The sequence below is a fragment of the Apium graveolens genome, chromosome 9, assembly GCF_009905375.1.
Source record: "Apium graveolens cultivar Ventura chromosome 9, ASM990537v1, whole genome shotgun sequence".
NCBI lineage: Eukaryota > Viridiplantae > Streptophyta > Magnoliopsida > Apiales > Apiaceae > Apium > Apium graveolens.
The window spans coordinates 225,030,326-225,045,881 of NC_133655.1; the positions used below are offsets into that span (position 1 = coordinate 225,030,326).

At 33.0% G+C, this 15,556-nt stretch overlaps 1 protein-coding gene across 1 annotated transcript; it reads right to left on the reverse strand.

Moving 5' to 3' along the window:
- Window positions 1–7,351: 7,351 nt before the first annotated feature.
- Window positions 7,352–12,359, reverse strand: LOC141683869 (putative linoleate 9S-lipoxygenase 5). Its single transcript, XM_074488661.1, has 9 exons — window positions 11,988–12,359; window positions 10,826–11,112; window positions 10,450–10,690; window positions 9,864–10,202; window positions 9,505–9,590; window positions 9,308–9,415; window positions 8,851–9,155; window positions 8,453–8,716; window positions 7,352–8,351 (listed from the first exon to the last, which is right to left on the reverse strand). The coding sequence occupies exons 1-9, from the start codon at window positions 12,235–12,237 to the stop codon at window positions 7,583–7,585; spliced, it is 2,649 nt and encodes an 882-aa protein (XP_074344762.1). The 5' UTR covers window positions 12,238–12,359; the 3' UTR covers window positions 7,352–7,582.
- Between the last annotated feature and the right edge of the window lie 3,197 nt (window positions 12,360–15,556).

Here is a 15,556-nt window from a genome sequence, read left to right on the forward strand (position 1 = left end):
TAGAAAGAGATTTAGATATAAGAGAAAGTTTAGAAAAAGAAATAAAACAAAAATAGCAGATTGTAAATGTTGGAATTGTAATGAAAAGGGACATTATGCAAATAAGTGTCCTAAATTACAGCAAAAGGGAATAAAATACATAGATACCACCGAATTAATAATGAAACCAGAATACATAAGAGAAGATAACAATAACTGGTATGATGAAGAAGTATTCTATATAAGTGAAACAGAACCAGAAGAAATAAATTACATAAATGAAAATGATAGTAATAATGAAAGTTTAACTACTGAATAGAATAAAATGGTAGCTATATATATTGAAGCACAGGTAGAATATAAACCTATGAAATATATAAAACAAAAGATATTTATAGATAGCAGAGCAGATATTTGTTTAGCTAAAAAAGAAGTATTTACTCAACACAAATGGAAACGTACAAAAAATAGAATAATAGTAACAGGATTCAATAACCATAAAAAAGAGATAGATATAATAGCAGAAAATGTAAGATTTATATTAGGAAAAATAAGGTTTAGGTTACCTATAATATACCAAGAAAATAATATGAAACAACAAATGTTACTAGAAAATAACTTTTTAGATTCTTTTAAAACTCAAATAATAAAACAAGATAGGATAAGTTTGCTAACACCTTGCGAAAAATGGATAGTATTAAAAAGAATAATACCTGTAAAATCAATAGAAATAAGTAATATTAAAACAGAAAAAAAAATGAATTTAGAACTATTAAAACAAAAATATTTAAAGGCCTTAGAAATAAATTTTGGAGAACATCCAATGAAGTTATGGGAAAAAGAAAAAATATAGGCTGAAATAAAACTAATAAACCCTAATGATATAATTAGAAACAGACCAATAAGATATAGCCCAACAGATCAAAAGGAGTTAGGAGTTCAAATAAAAGAATTATTAAACTTAGGACTAATACAAGAAAGTAAAAGTCCGCATAGTAGCCCAGCGTTTTTAGTAAGAAATCATAATGAAGTAAAAAGAGGAAAAGCTAGAATGGTAATAGATTATCGAGAACTAAATAAAAAGACTATATTTGATGGATATTTTTTACCATATAAAAGAAATTTAATCAACCAAACGAGTAATAAAAAATGGTTTAGTAAATTTGATTGTAAAAGTGGATACTGGCAAATAAAATTAACTAAGGAATCTAGATGTTTAACAGCATTTAGCGTTACACAAGGACATTATGAATGGATAGTACTACCATTTAGATTAAGAACAGCTCCACAAATATTCCAAAGAAGAATGGATAAAATATTTAGAGAAATGAATGATTTTATTCTAGTATATATAGATGATATATTAATATTTAGTGATAATTTAACAGATCATTCAAAACATCTAGATATATTTATTCAGACTATTAGAAAACATGGAATATTATTATCAGAAAAGAAATCAGAAATATTTAAACATAAAATAGAATATTTAGGATATATTATAGACTCTGAAGGAATTCAATTACAAGAACATATATCAACAAAAATAAAGAATTTTAAAGAAATTTTAGAAAATAAAAAAGAAGTACAACAATTCTTAGGAATAGTAAATTACGCTTCAGATTATATAAAAGATTTACCAAAATTAAGAAAACCACTACAAGATTTAATAAAGAAAAATAAAACTTTTGAGTGAAAGGAAGATCATACAAATGCAATAAGAGCATTAAAAACAAAGGTAGAAAATTTACCTAAACTACGATTACCCAAAGATAGTGATCAGTTAGAACTATTTACAGATGCTAGTGATATAGGATGGGGAGCAGTATTAGTAGCTTTTGAAAAAGATGATATTGATAAAGAAAACCCTTTAATATGTGGATATGCAGCTGGAACGTGGAAACCCAATGAAAAGAATTATCATATTAATGAAAAGGAACTATTAGCTGTAAAATTAGGAATTAAAAGATTTCATTATCATTTACTACCTGCAAAATTTGTTGTAAGAACAGATAATACTCAAGTAAGATCATTTATATTCAATAAAATTGACCCTTTACCAGAATTAAATAAAAGAAGAAATTGGCAAGCATTTTTTAGTTGTTATGATTTTATTATTAAAAATATATTAGGTACTAAAAATATTCTTGCAGACTATCTTAGCAGGGAAAATGGAAAGTATTAGCAGTATTATGATACAGGTGGGAGAAGTAATTCAGAAGATAAAGGAAAAGAATGACCAGATAAACTTTATTAACGAAGAAATCAGCCAACTTACTACTACTTTAGAAGGAAAACTCAGAATATTAAACAACCTTCAAAAAACCCCAGAAACCTTTGTATCAAGATTAGCCAATACTCCTACTATCAAAACAATAACCATACCAGATAATACTATCAACGCCATTACCCTAAAGGATCGTGTAACCTTTACCAAAGAATATACCGAGTCCTTTGAAAAGATACAAAAGTACTATGATTATAAAACCAATACTACAATCCTGAGAAATGGGAAATTTGGAAAATACCCAAGGTATATCTGTAGGGAAAACGCAGATTCAACTGTAGTAAAAAACCTATTACTCTTAGGATTTATTGACAAAATAATGGTAGATGAAACCTTATCAAGTATAGCACAACTACCATCAACTATAACACAAAGCCTTCAATCTTACATGAATTCATACGGACCAGGAGGAATTTATGGTATACAGGTTTTTGATGCCTGTACTGACTTAACAGGAAAACCCATATTACTCTGTCAAATATTTAAGTATGGCAGGAATACTAATATAGAAGGTGAAAATACTAGCCTAAAGACGGACATGGCATGTACAATAGAGCAATTTGGCGACTGGTTGTGTAACAAGAGAGCAATCGGCATAGCAACATTAAAGTCTAAACTTGAAGATATGATACGAGGAGGAAAGGCATATGTCATTGGCACAAGTAAAGGTGGATTAGCAGAAGAAATACTAACTATTTATTATAATAATGATATAATTAGCAGGGATACTACAGCTTTGAACGAAATGCATGCAAGATTATCAGATTTAAAGCACAATCATGCTCAGAAGACAAAGGAAATTTATCAGAATTTATTATCAGGCCAAAGACGGAGACCAGTGGCAACTCTAAAGAATATAGCAACAAAAGAAGAAGGATGTTCTGATCCCTTTGCATAGATATTTGTTAGGCCCTGAAAGGGTGACCTAACCATATAATACAATGTAATACTATTTGATGAAAGTTAGGCCCAATAGAATTTGGTGACCTAACAATGTAATAATAACGATGAATTGATAGGCCCAATGAGAATTGGTGACCTATGGATATTACAAATGATATTTCGGCCCAATGAGAATTGGTGACTGAAAGCATATTACAAATGATATTTCGGCCCAATGAGAATTGGTGACTGAAAGCATATTACAAATGATATTTCGGCCCAATAAGAATTGGTGACTGAAAACATATTACAAATGACACTACGGCCCAAATTATATTGGTGACTGTAAAAAATCAATAGTTTTCAGGAAAAAAAAAGTCAGCAGCAACAAAGAAGAAAGGTTACTAGAAGAAAAAGACAGCAGCAGAAAAGACAAGGACATTTACCAGAAATTTTATCTCTAAAGTCAAAAAGAAGGTGAAATGGCAGACAAATTACAGAAAGTGGATTCAGCTTTTGAAAAAGAGGAAAGAAAAAGAACGGAGGAAATTAAAAGGGAATCTTAGAAATAGAAATTAGTAGAATCAACAGAGATTGGAAAACTCTATAAAAGCCATCTTGTAAATCATTAAGGGATATCGAAAGTTTTCATTAATAGAAATGGCTGATTATAAATTTTCTATGAGTAGCTAAACCCTTTACTCTACAATCTCTATACAAGAAAATATTGTGAAGATCGAAGTAAATATTATACTATGTCTATGTTTAGTAATTGTTAAGACAGATATAATATTTTATTAAGTGTTTTAGAGGATATCCCAAGGCGATCCCAAGGTCAGGCTATATCCCGAAGCAAGGAAGCGAGAAGGGAAGGAGAGCCAAGACAGGTTGACAGCCATAGGTGATCTAGGATACTTATAAGGTATTATTCTGAATTTATGATTGCTAAATTATGATATTAGTAGAATGTTTATGGAACAGATCACAATATGAGTATTGTTATGAGGTTGTAGACATTTAAATGAAATATGTTGATTTTTGGATTTAATCATGAATATAATTGTTTATTATATATCTGTGTGCCTTCCCTTTTTAGGGTTATCAGATATAAAAAACGATCCCCGCGAATCTGGTATATTACTCTATAAACAAACAAAAATGCTCTCTTAAATTAAATTGCATTAAAATAGTATTAAAAAAATGCAAATAGTCAATACATCAGAGTGGCGCAGCGGAAGCGTGGTGGGGCCATAACCCACAGGACCAAGGATCGAAGCGATCATTCGGTTTTTCAAAAGTTATTCGATATATTACGAATTGGTACCTAAATCGGTTAATTCCGATTTCTGAAAAAAATGATTTTGGGTTGGAGAGTGGCGGGGTGAATAGTGTGGCTTGTGTTGCCAGGGCCATGTTTGATTGGAAAATATTTTTTTTCCCGGTGAAAAGAATTACAGTGCATGAGGAGTGTGTGTTAATTTGAGATTAGTTTTTGGTAGTCATTTTTATGCAAATTGTTGAGATGGGACAGTAGGGTAGATCAAAATTTGGATGAGATAAAATGAATACGGAACAATGAGGATGTCTTATTTTTTTTTTGGGAGGAATGGGAATGTCTTATTTGATACTCGAATATACTCTAGTTTTATTGTTTTATTTTATCTGATTAGTTGTAGAGCTGTTCGCGAACCGAGCCGTTCGCGAACAAGCTCGAGCTCGGCTCGTTAAGGGCTCGGTTCGGCTCGGTTCGTTAAGGGCTCGAGCTCGAGCTCGAACACAAAAATGTGTTCGTTAAGAAAACGAGCTCGAGCCGAGCTTTTGGCATGTTCGGCTCGAGCTCGGTTCGAGCTCGGCTCGGCTCGATTCGGCTCGAGCTCGGCTCGGCTCGGCTCGAAAAAAAATTAAAAAAAAAATTATTTTTTATATATTTAATTATTATGAATTTTATTCAGATTTTTTATAAATATTTTTAAATTATTGAACTATACGAATGTCAAAATACATATTTTAGTAATTTGAAAAAATTCAGATATTAAAAATTAATTTTTTAATTTGATATTTTAATAATTAACAAGTGATTTGACTATTACTTGTAACTAGTATTTATTTCCTGATCGGTGTTTCGATTTTTTGAAATTATTTATAAATGATCGAACCGTACGGATGTCAAGATCTATATATTTAAGTGATATAATAAAAAATTTAGAAAAAATAAATATATTTAGTTTGCTATTTTAACGGTAAACTAGTAGTTTGACTAGTACTTCTCCCATATTAATGTTTCGATTTTTTAAAAAATATTTATGAATGATCCAGCCGTACGGATGTTAATATCTATATTATTTAGTAATATGACAAAATTTTTAGAAAAAATAAATGTATTTGATTTGTTATTTTCACAGTCAACAGGTGTTTTGACCTTTACTTGTAACTAGTGTTTAGTCTCATATTAATGTTTCAATTTTTAAAAAATATTTATGAATGATCCAACCGTACGGATGTTAATATCTATATATTTTAGTGACATGATAAAAAATTTAGAAAAAAATAAATTTATTTTGTTTATTATTTTGACAATCGACCAATTGTTTGAATAGTTGTTAGAACTAGTGTTTAGTCTCATATTAATGTTTCAATTTTTTTAAAAATATTTATGAATGATCCAACCGTACGGATGTTAAGATCTATATATTTTAGTGACATGACAAAAGTTTTAGAAAAAATAAATGCATTTGGTTTGTTATTTTAACAGTCAACCGGTGTTTTGACCTTTACTTCTAACTAGTGTTTAGTCTCGTATTAATATTTTGATTTTTTTAAAAATATTTATAGATGATCCAACCGTACGGATGTTAATATCTATATATTTTAGTGACATGATAAAAAATTTAGAAAAAAAATAAATTTATTTTGTTTGTTATTTTGACAATCAACCACTTATTTGAACAATACTTGTAACTAGTGTTTAGTCTCGTATTCATATTTTGATTTTTTTAAAATATTTATAGATGATCCAACCGTACGGATATTAAGATCTATATATTTTAGTGACATGACAAAAGTTTTAGAAAAAAATAAATGTATTTGGTTTGTTATTTTAACAGTCAACCGGTGTTTTGACCTTTACTTGTAACTAGTGTTTAGTCTCGTATTAATGTTTTGATTTTTTAAATAATATTTATAGACGATCCAACCGTACGGATGTTAATATCTATATATTTTAGTGACATGATAAAAATTTTAGAAAAAAATAAATTTATTTTGTTTGTTATTTTGACAATCAACCACTTGTTTGAACAATACTTGTAACTAGTGTTTAGTCTCGTATTCATGTTTTGATTTTTTTAAAAATATTTGTAGATGATCCAACCGTACGGATGTTAAGATCTATATATTTTAGTGACATGACAAAAGTTTTAGAAAAAAATAAATGTATTTGATTTGTTATTTTAACAGTCAACCGGTGTTTTGACTTGTACTTGTAATTAGTGTTTAGTATCGTATTAATATTTCGATTTTTTAAAAAATATTTATGAATGATCCAACCGTACGGATGTTAAGATCAATATTTTTTAGTGATATGACAAAATTTTTAGAAAAAAATAAAAGTATTTGGTTTGTTATTTTAACAGTCAACCGGTGTTTTGACCAGAATTTTTTAATTAAGCTCGGCTCGGCTCGGCTCGACTCGTTTTGATGGAGAAAGCTCGTGTTCGGCTCGTGTTCGGCTCGGTTCGACTCGACTCGATTTTGTTCGATAAAAGCTCGTGTTCGGCTCGTTCGTTAACGAGCTCGAGCTCGAACACAGGTTTTTGTTCGTTAAGAAAGCTCGGCTCGGCTCGGCTCGTCAGAAAAAAAATTAAAGTTCGGCTCGGTTCGATCAAAACTCGACTCGGCTCGGTTCGTGAACAGCTCTAATTAGTTGCTACGTCCCACACGTGTTGTTTGCTTTATGACAATGTCTAGTGTTTGTTTACTTGCACATCGTTCATTGTCTAGATTATCTTGTGCTTTTATGTTTTTTTTTGGGTATTTTGATCATTCTAACTTCCATGTGATCCATTGTAATCATTCAGATTAATGAGTCCTGTTATTGGAAATTAGATTTAATTGCATAATATCAGGTAGGAGTAGTTTATTGGATGAAATGAGGATGCATTGTTAGTGTTGAATGTTAAGAAGTTTTATTTACTGGTCAAGACATCGTAACACCTATCTTCTCAATTCAAACACTCAAGAATGATTAATAGTGCTCCACATTTTCGCCATACAATTGTTAAGGCATGATTTACAATCATTATGTAATTGCCTCCAATAATGAATTACAAGAAAAGGCTTGTTTTTCTATCAGAAAAATTAGAAAAGAATCGTAATGTCAGATGAGTTTGTAGCTACATGTTCTCTCATGTTTTACCAGAACATGCTAATTTCTTTTCAGATAGAGACGCTGTTAGGAATTCCCTTGCCTGTTAGCCCGCCATTTCTACTGTAGTCTGAGGTGTTAGGGTAAAGTAATGTGTAAGGTACCTTAACAAGCCCCATTCGGTTCTTCAATCTCACATCACTGTTCCTCTTCGCAATCCTGTTTTCTATCTCCACCAGCCTTGTTCCAAATTTCTCAAATGCGTCTAATGCTCTTTGATCTGAAGTCCAGTCAGGTGTGTCTCTTTGCCCAAGATAAACCTCATCTGTTGAATGTCTAGACAAAATCTCTATAAGAGACACACCTAGTAGTGTTGGAAGCTGGCTTGTTATAGTTTTTAAAAATGCTGAATCAGGGTTGCTTTCAAGCTCAGCAAACTCTGGAGTGCCTGGCTCAGGCATGAAGCGGCGACTTACAGTCGGGCGGTTTGGAAGAAATCCGGCATAAGGATATTGCCCAAAATTCACTGCTGCATGAAGAGCTGAAGCCACCCATATAATGATGCTACAGCTTAGGATCAGATCGCCTCTTGTCTGCATACTAGGCCACCAGGGCTCATCCTTCTTGTCACCATGGCCCTCATTGCGTATCTCCAACCACCATGATTGAAGTTCAGTGTCAGCTTGAATTGTTTCGTCTGTTGGGTAATAAAGATAGCAATATTCTTTGACCCAGGTCTCAATTGCAGACCATACCTCAAGGCCATCAACCGCGTAAGGGTAGTCTTCTATTACAAGCCTGAGGCCATGGGGTTGCCTTGAGTCTGGAACTGCCATTCCTCTACAATGCACAGGAAAAAAAGGTAGTTTCTGGACTCTGGTTTTCTTAAAGATATATACTGCGGATATTATTTTTAAAGAGAGACATCATAATCTCTTTACCTTTTTAGTAGATCAGATGGAAGCGCTTGCTCTGTGAAAATCCAACTTCTGTACGCAAAAGAAGACATTTCCATTGAAAATTTAGCTGGAAACACCGTCTTTTCAAGAACTCCATCAGCATTGATGAGGATCTGTCTAGCCAAAGCATTAATGTTCATTGTATCACGGAAATGGGGATGCAGTAGCTGATATATTGGGTGAATCACACTCAGTTGTCTGTTTGTTGCAATGATAAATGGCTCAATCACTGCATGTGTGTTCAGCCTGAAACCAGAATTAAAATTTAGTTATACATGTCAAACAACCTTGGACTTGGATAAAATCATTTTCTTTTGAAGCCTCTGTATAAAGATACTGAGTACTTAATTATAAACTTAATTGTACTGCATGGTACATACCAGTGGCTTATGAGCTGGTGGTAGCCTGAGTCACTAACAGCAGCATAAGCTTTTGCTAGCTGCCACACTGAACCTTCAGTCCCATCCTCTGACGGAGTATATACTTGACTGGTGGCACCATGTATGTCTCCTTGTGCGTGTGGTAAGCTCAATTCAATTGCTAACGGTTTTAGATTCCCATTATCTTGAAGTAGTAGGAGAGTGCGAGTTGCGTAGGTTTTGGTGGTGGTTGTATTTATCCGTCTTAGATATGGCATCAGTGCATCATGATGATCTAATATAAACAGCCTTTTTCTTCTAATAGCCTGAAATTTTAAGACAGAAGAACATTTAAATAGGTTTATAATTCTGATTTACTCAAGGAAATGTCTTGCAGCATGTTTCCTAAATTTAACAGGCGAGGCAAATCCACATATTCAGAACTCCCAACAGAGAACAACTTGTTCAGGACATTTACCTTATTTACAGTTAGACCATTCATGTTCTTCTCGATGTGTCCCCTTGTGACTGAGCTGGTTTGATTACCATATACTTTTGGGTCTAGCTTACTAGTTGGAGGGAACTCCTGGTAGGTGTAGTAGTAAAAAAGTTCAAATATCAGTATCAGAATCCATTACTATATACTGATCAATCATAAATGAAAGTTATATTTACATGGAGGCACCGAATGGATACAGGATTCACTCCTGCGAGCATTTCACGTGCAAACTCTTCATCTGTCCTCCATGCAGACTTGTCCTCTGCAGTTAACAACCATAAGTACTTAAAATATTTGTTATCTGGGGAGAATTAAGTGGCAAGACGTTCATCTTGAAACAAATGCCCAACTAGTCTACAACTGTAGCTAAACATCATGAATAAAAATGCAGGTAGGTAGACATAATTTATTGTATGATCTTATATCAATTCTTCAGTTTGTTATTAATGTTGTTTCTATCATATCAGGTACAGAATTGTTAGTCGGAATGCTGACTGTAAATTAAGTGTAGTGAGACAGAAAGATATGATGTTACCTTTTATTACATCAGGCATCGGGAACTTGAGAAATTGCTCACCATCAGTACGAACAAGTTCTCTGAGCATCTCCCATGGGATGCATTCCTTGAGTGTTCTCAATTTGTCACCATCAGGTAACTTTATCCCACCTTCATAGAGTTTCATCACATCTTGGAAAGTATCAAATTCACCAGGGGTTTTATCAAATAAAGCGTTAATCTCTGGCACTATTATCTGACCGAGGGACTTGAGAGCATAGGCAAGAAAATCTGAAAACTTTATGTGACTGAACCTTTCGTCTCGTGGAACATAAATGTCGAAACTTATCAGAGGCAATCTACTTTCAGTGTTGCGATCTGTAGTGATGATAGTATTCAGAATTCTTACTTCAGATTGAAAACAATTTTTAATCATAAGAGCTAATCTAGCCTTTTCGCTCATCTTTAACTGAATATTATAGATGTTTAAATGACAACATGAGTCAGAGTGACTATTACGCAGATTGTTATAAAAAGTAAATAGATAGAGGTGGTTACCATTCAATTGTGTTTAAAAGATGTGCTTAGTACACCAAAAAAAAAAAGAAGTAGGAATGATTCTGACCATTTTTTGTTGGCATGCGACCTGTTCGGCCTCTGCGAGGATATGGGTACTCTTTGGATCCACCAAGCACCGGGCGAGCATATTTTAGGCCCTTGTCTGGACTTCCAAGATCATTGTAGTATGCATAGTCATAGACTCTATCCCATTCCTTCAGCATTCCTGTTCCGTTTCCGCGAAGATTAATGAGCTCAACTTCTCTGTATTCTCTCAATGGTGCTGGTGTATTATGTGGTAGGTAAGCCTAATAAAAAAGAATAAATATCTTAGAAAAAAATATCTTACAGGTCATCTAGTTACTAGTATCAACTTTGAAGGATTATTGGAAAGTGTATAGAATCAGAAAAGGAGTAATATTATGGATTCAGGGTTACTATACCTTGTTTGCAAAGAAGACACGGTCGTATTTGTAACAATGCGCTGGGTAAACCCAAGAATTGCATACGAAATGGACTCTTCCGTGACCAGGGAAGTCTTCTAAAGTAACTGTTTTTAGGTAAAACTGACTGCGATGATGGTTTTTGATGATGAAAGCACCGGGAAGGCCCATCGACTCATTCCAGTCAAACGTAATGCTAAAAGATGCATCTTCTGCTGTCACCGAGGTAATCCTAGTAATCCAATTTTCCAGATATGCTGCTTTGCTGAGCTTCCCTCTTCCGTTGACTGGATGACATATAGTACATTAGTATAGAAAAAGTTGCTAATCAGAGAGTCGATAAAGCATTATCAAATTATTTTACTTGAAAAGGTATCCTGTATCATGAAATATTGTTAGATCACTCGATAAAGATCTCCTTTTTTTAGTCCAAGCTTAGAATTAATATTGGAAAGTCTCAGAAGATCTCCTTTTTTTAGTCCAAGCTTAGAATTAATATTGGAAAGTCTCAGACATCTGAGGTGGTTAATTAGTCACATTTTAACACCATGCTCCCCCAGTATTTCACAAATGGATGTAGGTAACTGAAGGAAGTGATTCAAAAAAATTCATTAGCATTCTTAAATGAGAGGGAGCGGAAAAATTGTAGTCTACGGATTGAAATGATAAGCATCAGTAATATGGGGAATGTACTCTTATATATTATCGAAATAAAAAATTGGAAGGGCTTTCATTCACCTTGCTTTTAACTTTTCTCCCTATTAAAACTCCAGAGTTGAGAGTTCTAGTACATATATGTGAAATTTTACTCACTTCACTTTTCCATCTACTTTCCTTCTGCCTTTTTTTTTTCTCCCCCACAATGTGCTGCTATATTGCAGCGAGAAACATGTGCCAGTTACCTTTTCCTGTGTTTCACTATAAATTTTATTCTACTTCAAAGGAATGAATATAATCGGCCTTGTGAAGGCTAAGGAAATATATTCCGGCTTTGGTTTTATTATTAGTAATTTGTCTATCCAAAAAAGATGATCTGTGGTGCTACATTGTGAAGGAGTAGTGCTACAATTTTGCAAGGATAAATTCTTAGAATTACAGATTTGAACTTGGTGAACAGAAATGGAGATAAATGTAAAGTTTGTAAGATTAAAGAGAAACTGACCTGGATCAACATGAACAGAGCTGATGAGTTGCAAAGAAACACCTCGTCCCATCAACTCGTGCACTCGATCAAGAAACGACGACCCTAAATCGCTCAGGTCTAAGATATTTTTCTTCATCAGCACCACTGTCCCTCTAATCTTCTTGGTCTCCCTCCTATTATCTGTGCTCTCTGGTTGATACTTTCCCCAGAACATTTCCACTATCTTTTGCACTGTTTCGGGATTCCATGGTGGACAATAATTCCCCATGGGAGGAGTCGCTAACAAAAAAATTCGAAAACCGAACGTGAGAAACGAGAGAGTCGACGCTCAGTTACTGTAGTAATTTGTTAGTGCTCTTGACTTGCATTAGATAATCTTGAGAGTAATGCTTATACGGGTTGATATAAATAAATGCAAGTTAGGAATTTTGGTAGGGACAAAAGGAACTTTCAATCTTCATCTCTTTATGTAAAAGAAAGGAAACTTCAAGAGGACAAGAACCTGATTCTACTTGTCACCTTCCTGTTTCTTGTGTTGATCAGTTTGCTAATTTGTTATGTTAAGCCTTTTTTTTTTAAAGAATGATTAAAGTCAATGATAGTAGAATTAGAGATAAATGATATTAGAATTCTATGTTAAACTTTTTATTTTGACGTAACTATGTTAGCCTGAATAAACGCATCTCAACATTCATTAAAACTATTAGAGTTCCTTGAGAAACTGATTTGTAGTGTGTTTAGAATCAACTTAGAGCTAATTGATTTTTGATAAATGAGGACTAAATATTACTCAAAGCGTCCCATTTTACATGTCAAACCTTGAATCCCATTTTACATGTCTAATCTTGAAAACAATTTGATAGAGTCGTAGTTTTGGAAATGGCTTTTAAATTTGTGTGGAAACAAGAGATAAATAAGTAATCATGGACAAATTTTTTTCTTCAAAAAAAAATGTAAAATTGATCAAGCATGTGCAGTGAAAACCTAAAGGTCTTGCACATAGGCAGGGGAGTAGGATTAAATGCAAGTATACCAGAATTAGAAGAGCAAGAGATTGTTTCCACTCAAATTTCCATTCCGATGAAAGAAGAACACAACCAATTATCTAGGCTTTGCTTCCTAGTTTTTAAAAGAAAAGAGATTAAATAATTTGGAGAGAAATATTTTCATTCTATTTTTGGAGTGAAAGTCTGGCAAATTTATATTTATCATCATTTATTTTTATTTTGTTTTTAAACTCGGTAGCATAATTATGTGTGAAAGTGAAATTAATGTATATATCTTATACTTATTGCTTTCATTTTTTTTTAAACTCAAAGCAAGGGCTACGTTTGGACAATTTTTAAAAGTTGCGTGCAATTTCCAGTCGAGTCCACATGTCCTAAAATCATAATAAGAGTAAAAATCAATGAGATCCACGAGCATAGGTGGCAGACCATATCGTTTTGACCCCCATTGGGAGTTCGATCCAGTAAACCACCACATAATTATGATGATTAAATTAATCAAATTTTTACGGCAATTTTTATATTGTACATTAATCAGAAATAATTATAAAAGTTATTATTAGAAGCTATTTTTAATGTATTTTCCAATTTTTCAAGATAATGAAATAATAGTTTTTAATTTACTGAGTCAATTTGATCGTAAAAAATTAAATAAAATAGATAAATTGGGGCATTTTATCAGCTATTATGTGCAGAAAGAATCTAGTAATAATATATTGCTTCAAGTAAAGAACCACTACACCATACTTCACCATTAATTTTCACCTAAAATAAGGTAGAATTATACACGTGTAGTTGATTAGTTTCTACCGAAAAAAACGCTAACACGTACAAAACTAAGCATCAAGAAAGTGTTTTTTCACAACGTATCTTGCTTTGTCTATGGGTTTGTATTAGGTGTAGGGATGCCCAACAGTGCGATTAAGAGTCTTTCTCAAATTCTTGTTTCATTTTGTTATAGTTCCCTTTCATGCATTACAAGATAGGTATATGGTATCAACTTTTGTGGACTTTGGAGGATGAATATACACCCAAATATGTTAATTGCAAAAAATTTGAACATTGATAATGTTTTGTTCATAGATATAATCTCTGTACAAATTTGGATCTAGATTATTCGAATCCTAACAAAAAAAATGATAGAATTGAAAAAACGGTGAACAAGTTTGATTAAACTAGTTGAATAACATTGTTTTCGTGAATGAAATATGTTTATTGTGATTACTACACCCGATTCTAGGTAAAAACCCATAATAAAGTAGTAGCATTGCATGTTTATATAATACAGTACTTTTAAATTAATAATTTATAAAATTTTGAAATGTATATGAATTTGTTTTGCATTTAGGTCATTAGACTTTAATGTGGCCTTGCAATCGTCAAGGTCTATTACTATTATTCGTTAAAGAGCTACTGTCAGGGAAAGCTCAAATAGATAAATATCATTATTGAGCCTAACTTAGAGATGCACAAAAGGCCCATCGGGCTGGGCTTTGAAAAGCCTGGGTTTTGACCGGGTCGGGCTTTCGGGCTTTGACTTTGACCGGGCCGGTCTTTTCGGAAATGTCAAAGCCCGTTTGGGCCTTTGAGGCGGGTCTAACCGGGCTTTTTTTCGGGCCGGATCGGATCGGACCAGACTTTATCTAATTTAAATCGGATCGAGTATTATTAGAGATTCCGAAGAATACATGTGTTAACAACTAGATCATCGTAAAAATGTATTAGTTTGCATAGAATATTTTATGAAAACATTACTTCGTTGAAAACATTTAAGTTCGGCAAAAAATAAACATGTTTATATAATATATTTTATCATTGTTATGATAACAATGATAACAATGATATCATTGTTATGATAACAATGATATCCAAATATTCATAACAATGATATCCAAATATATATAGTGTACTTATTATATCTTCTTTCATTATTTATGCAACGAAGTATATAAATAATATTAATAATCACAAATATGTAAATATATATATGTTTAAAGTATTATTTATATTTATAGTAAATGTGAATTTATAAATATATAAGAAAATATATTAGAATAATCGGATGACAACCGGGTTTTTTCGGGCTTTTAACCGGGCCGGGCCGAAGCCCGGGCTTTTAACTGGGCCGGGTCGGCCTTTGCCTAAAAATATAGGGTCCGTCGAGGCCCGAAGCCCGGGCCGGATTTTGACCGGACCGGGCTTGACAGGGTTTTAACCGGATCGGGCCGGACCAGATTTTCGGGCCCGGTCTTTTTGTGCATCTCTAACTTGAATATAGGAGTATAACTTTAAGCTGGAGTCGGGCTCTAAATTTGATTACTTATATGCCGTGACATGCCCATGCCTTCTTCAAGGTTCACGACTTTTAGATAACGAGCTATTATTAAGTGAAGCCCAAGTAGAAATTACTTCATTTATGAGCCCATTTTGAATCATCCCTCTGTATATAATGGAGGCAAGAGACTAACCCTTTGTTGGTGCCCAATCGATTTAATAATCAACAATTAATATGGCGCCTATCAAATTATCTTCATTTATTTTATTTTATTTTATTTTATTTTATTTTATTTCATTAAATTT

Coding starts and splice junctions, on each gene's coding strand:
- LOC141683869 (XM_074488661.1), bottom strand. CDS start 12,237: ATGGGGAATTATTGTCCACCATGGAATCCCGAAACAGTGCAAAAGATA. Junction 10,203..10,449: donor TCGCATGCCAACAAAAAATG/GTCAGAATCATT, acceptor TCATCACTACAG/ATCGCAACACTGAAAGTAGA. Junction 9,156..9,307: donor ATGGTCTAACTGTAAATAAG/GTAAATGTCCTG, acceptor TTAAAATTTCAG/GCTATTAGAAGAAAAAGGCT.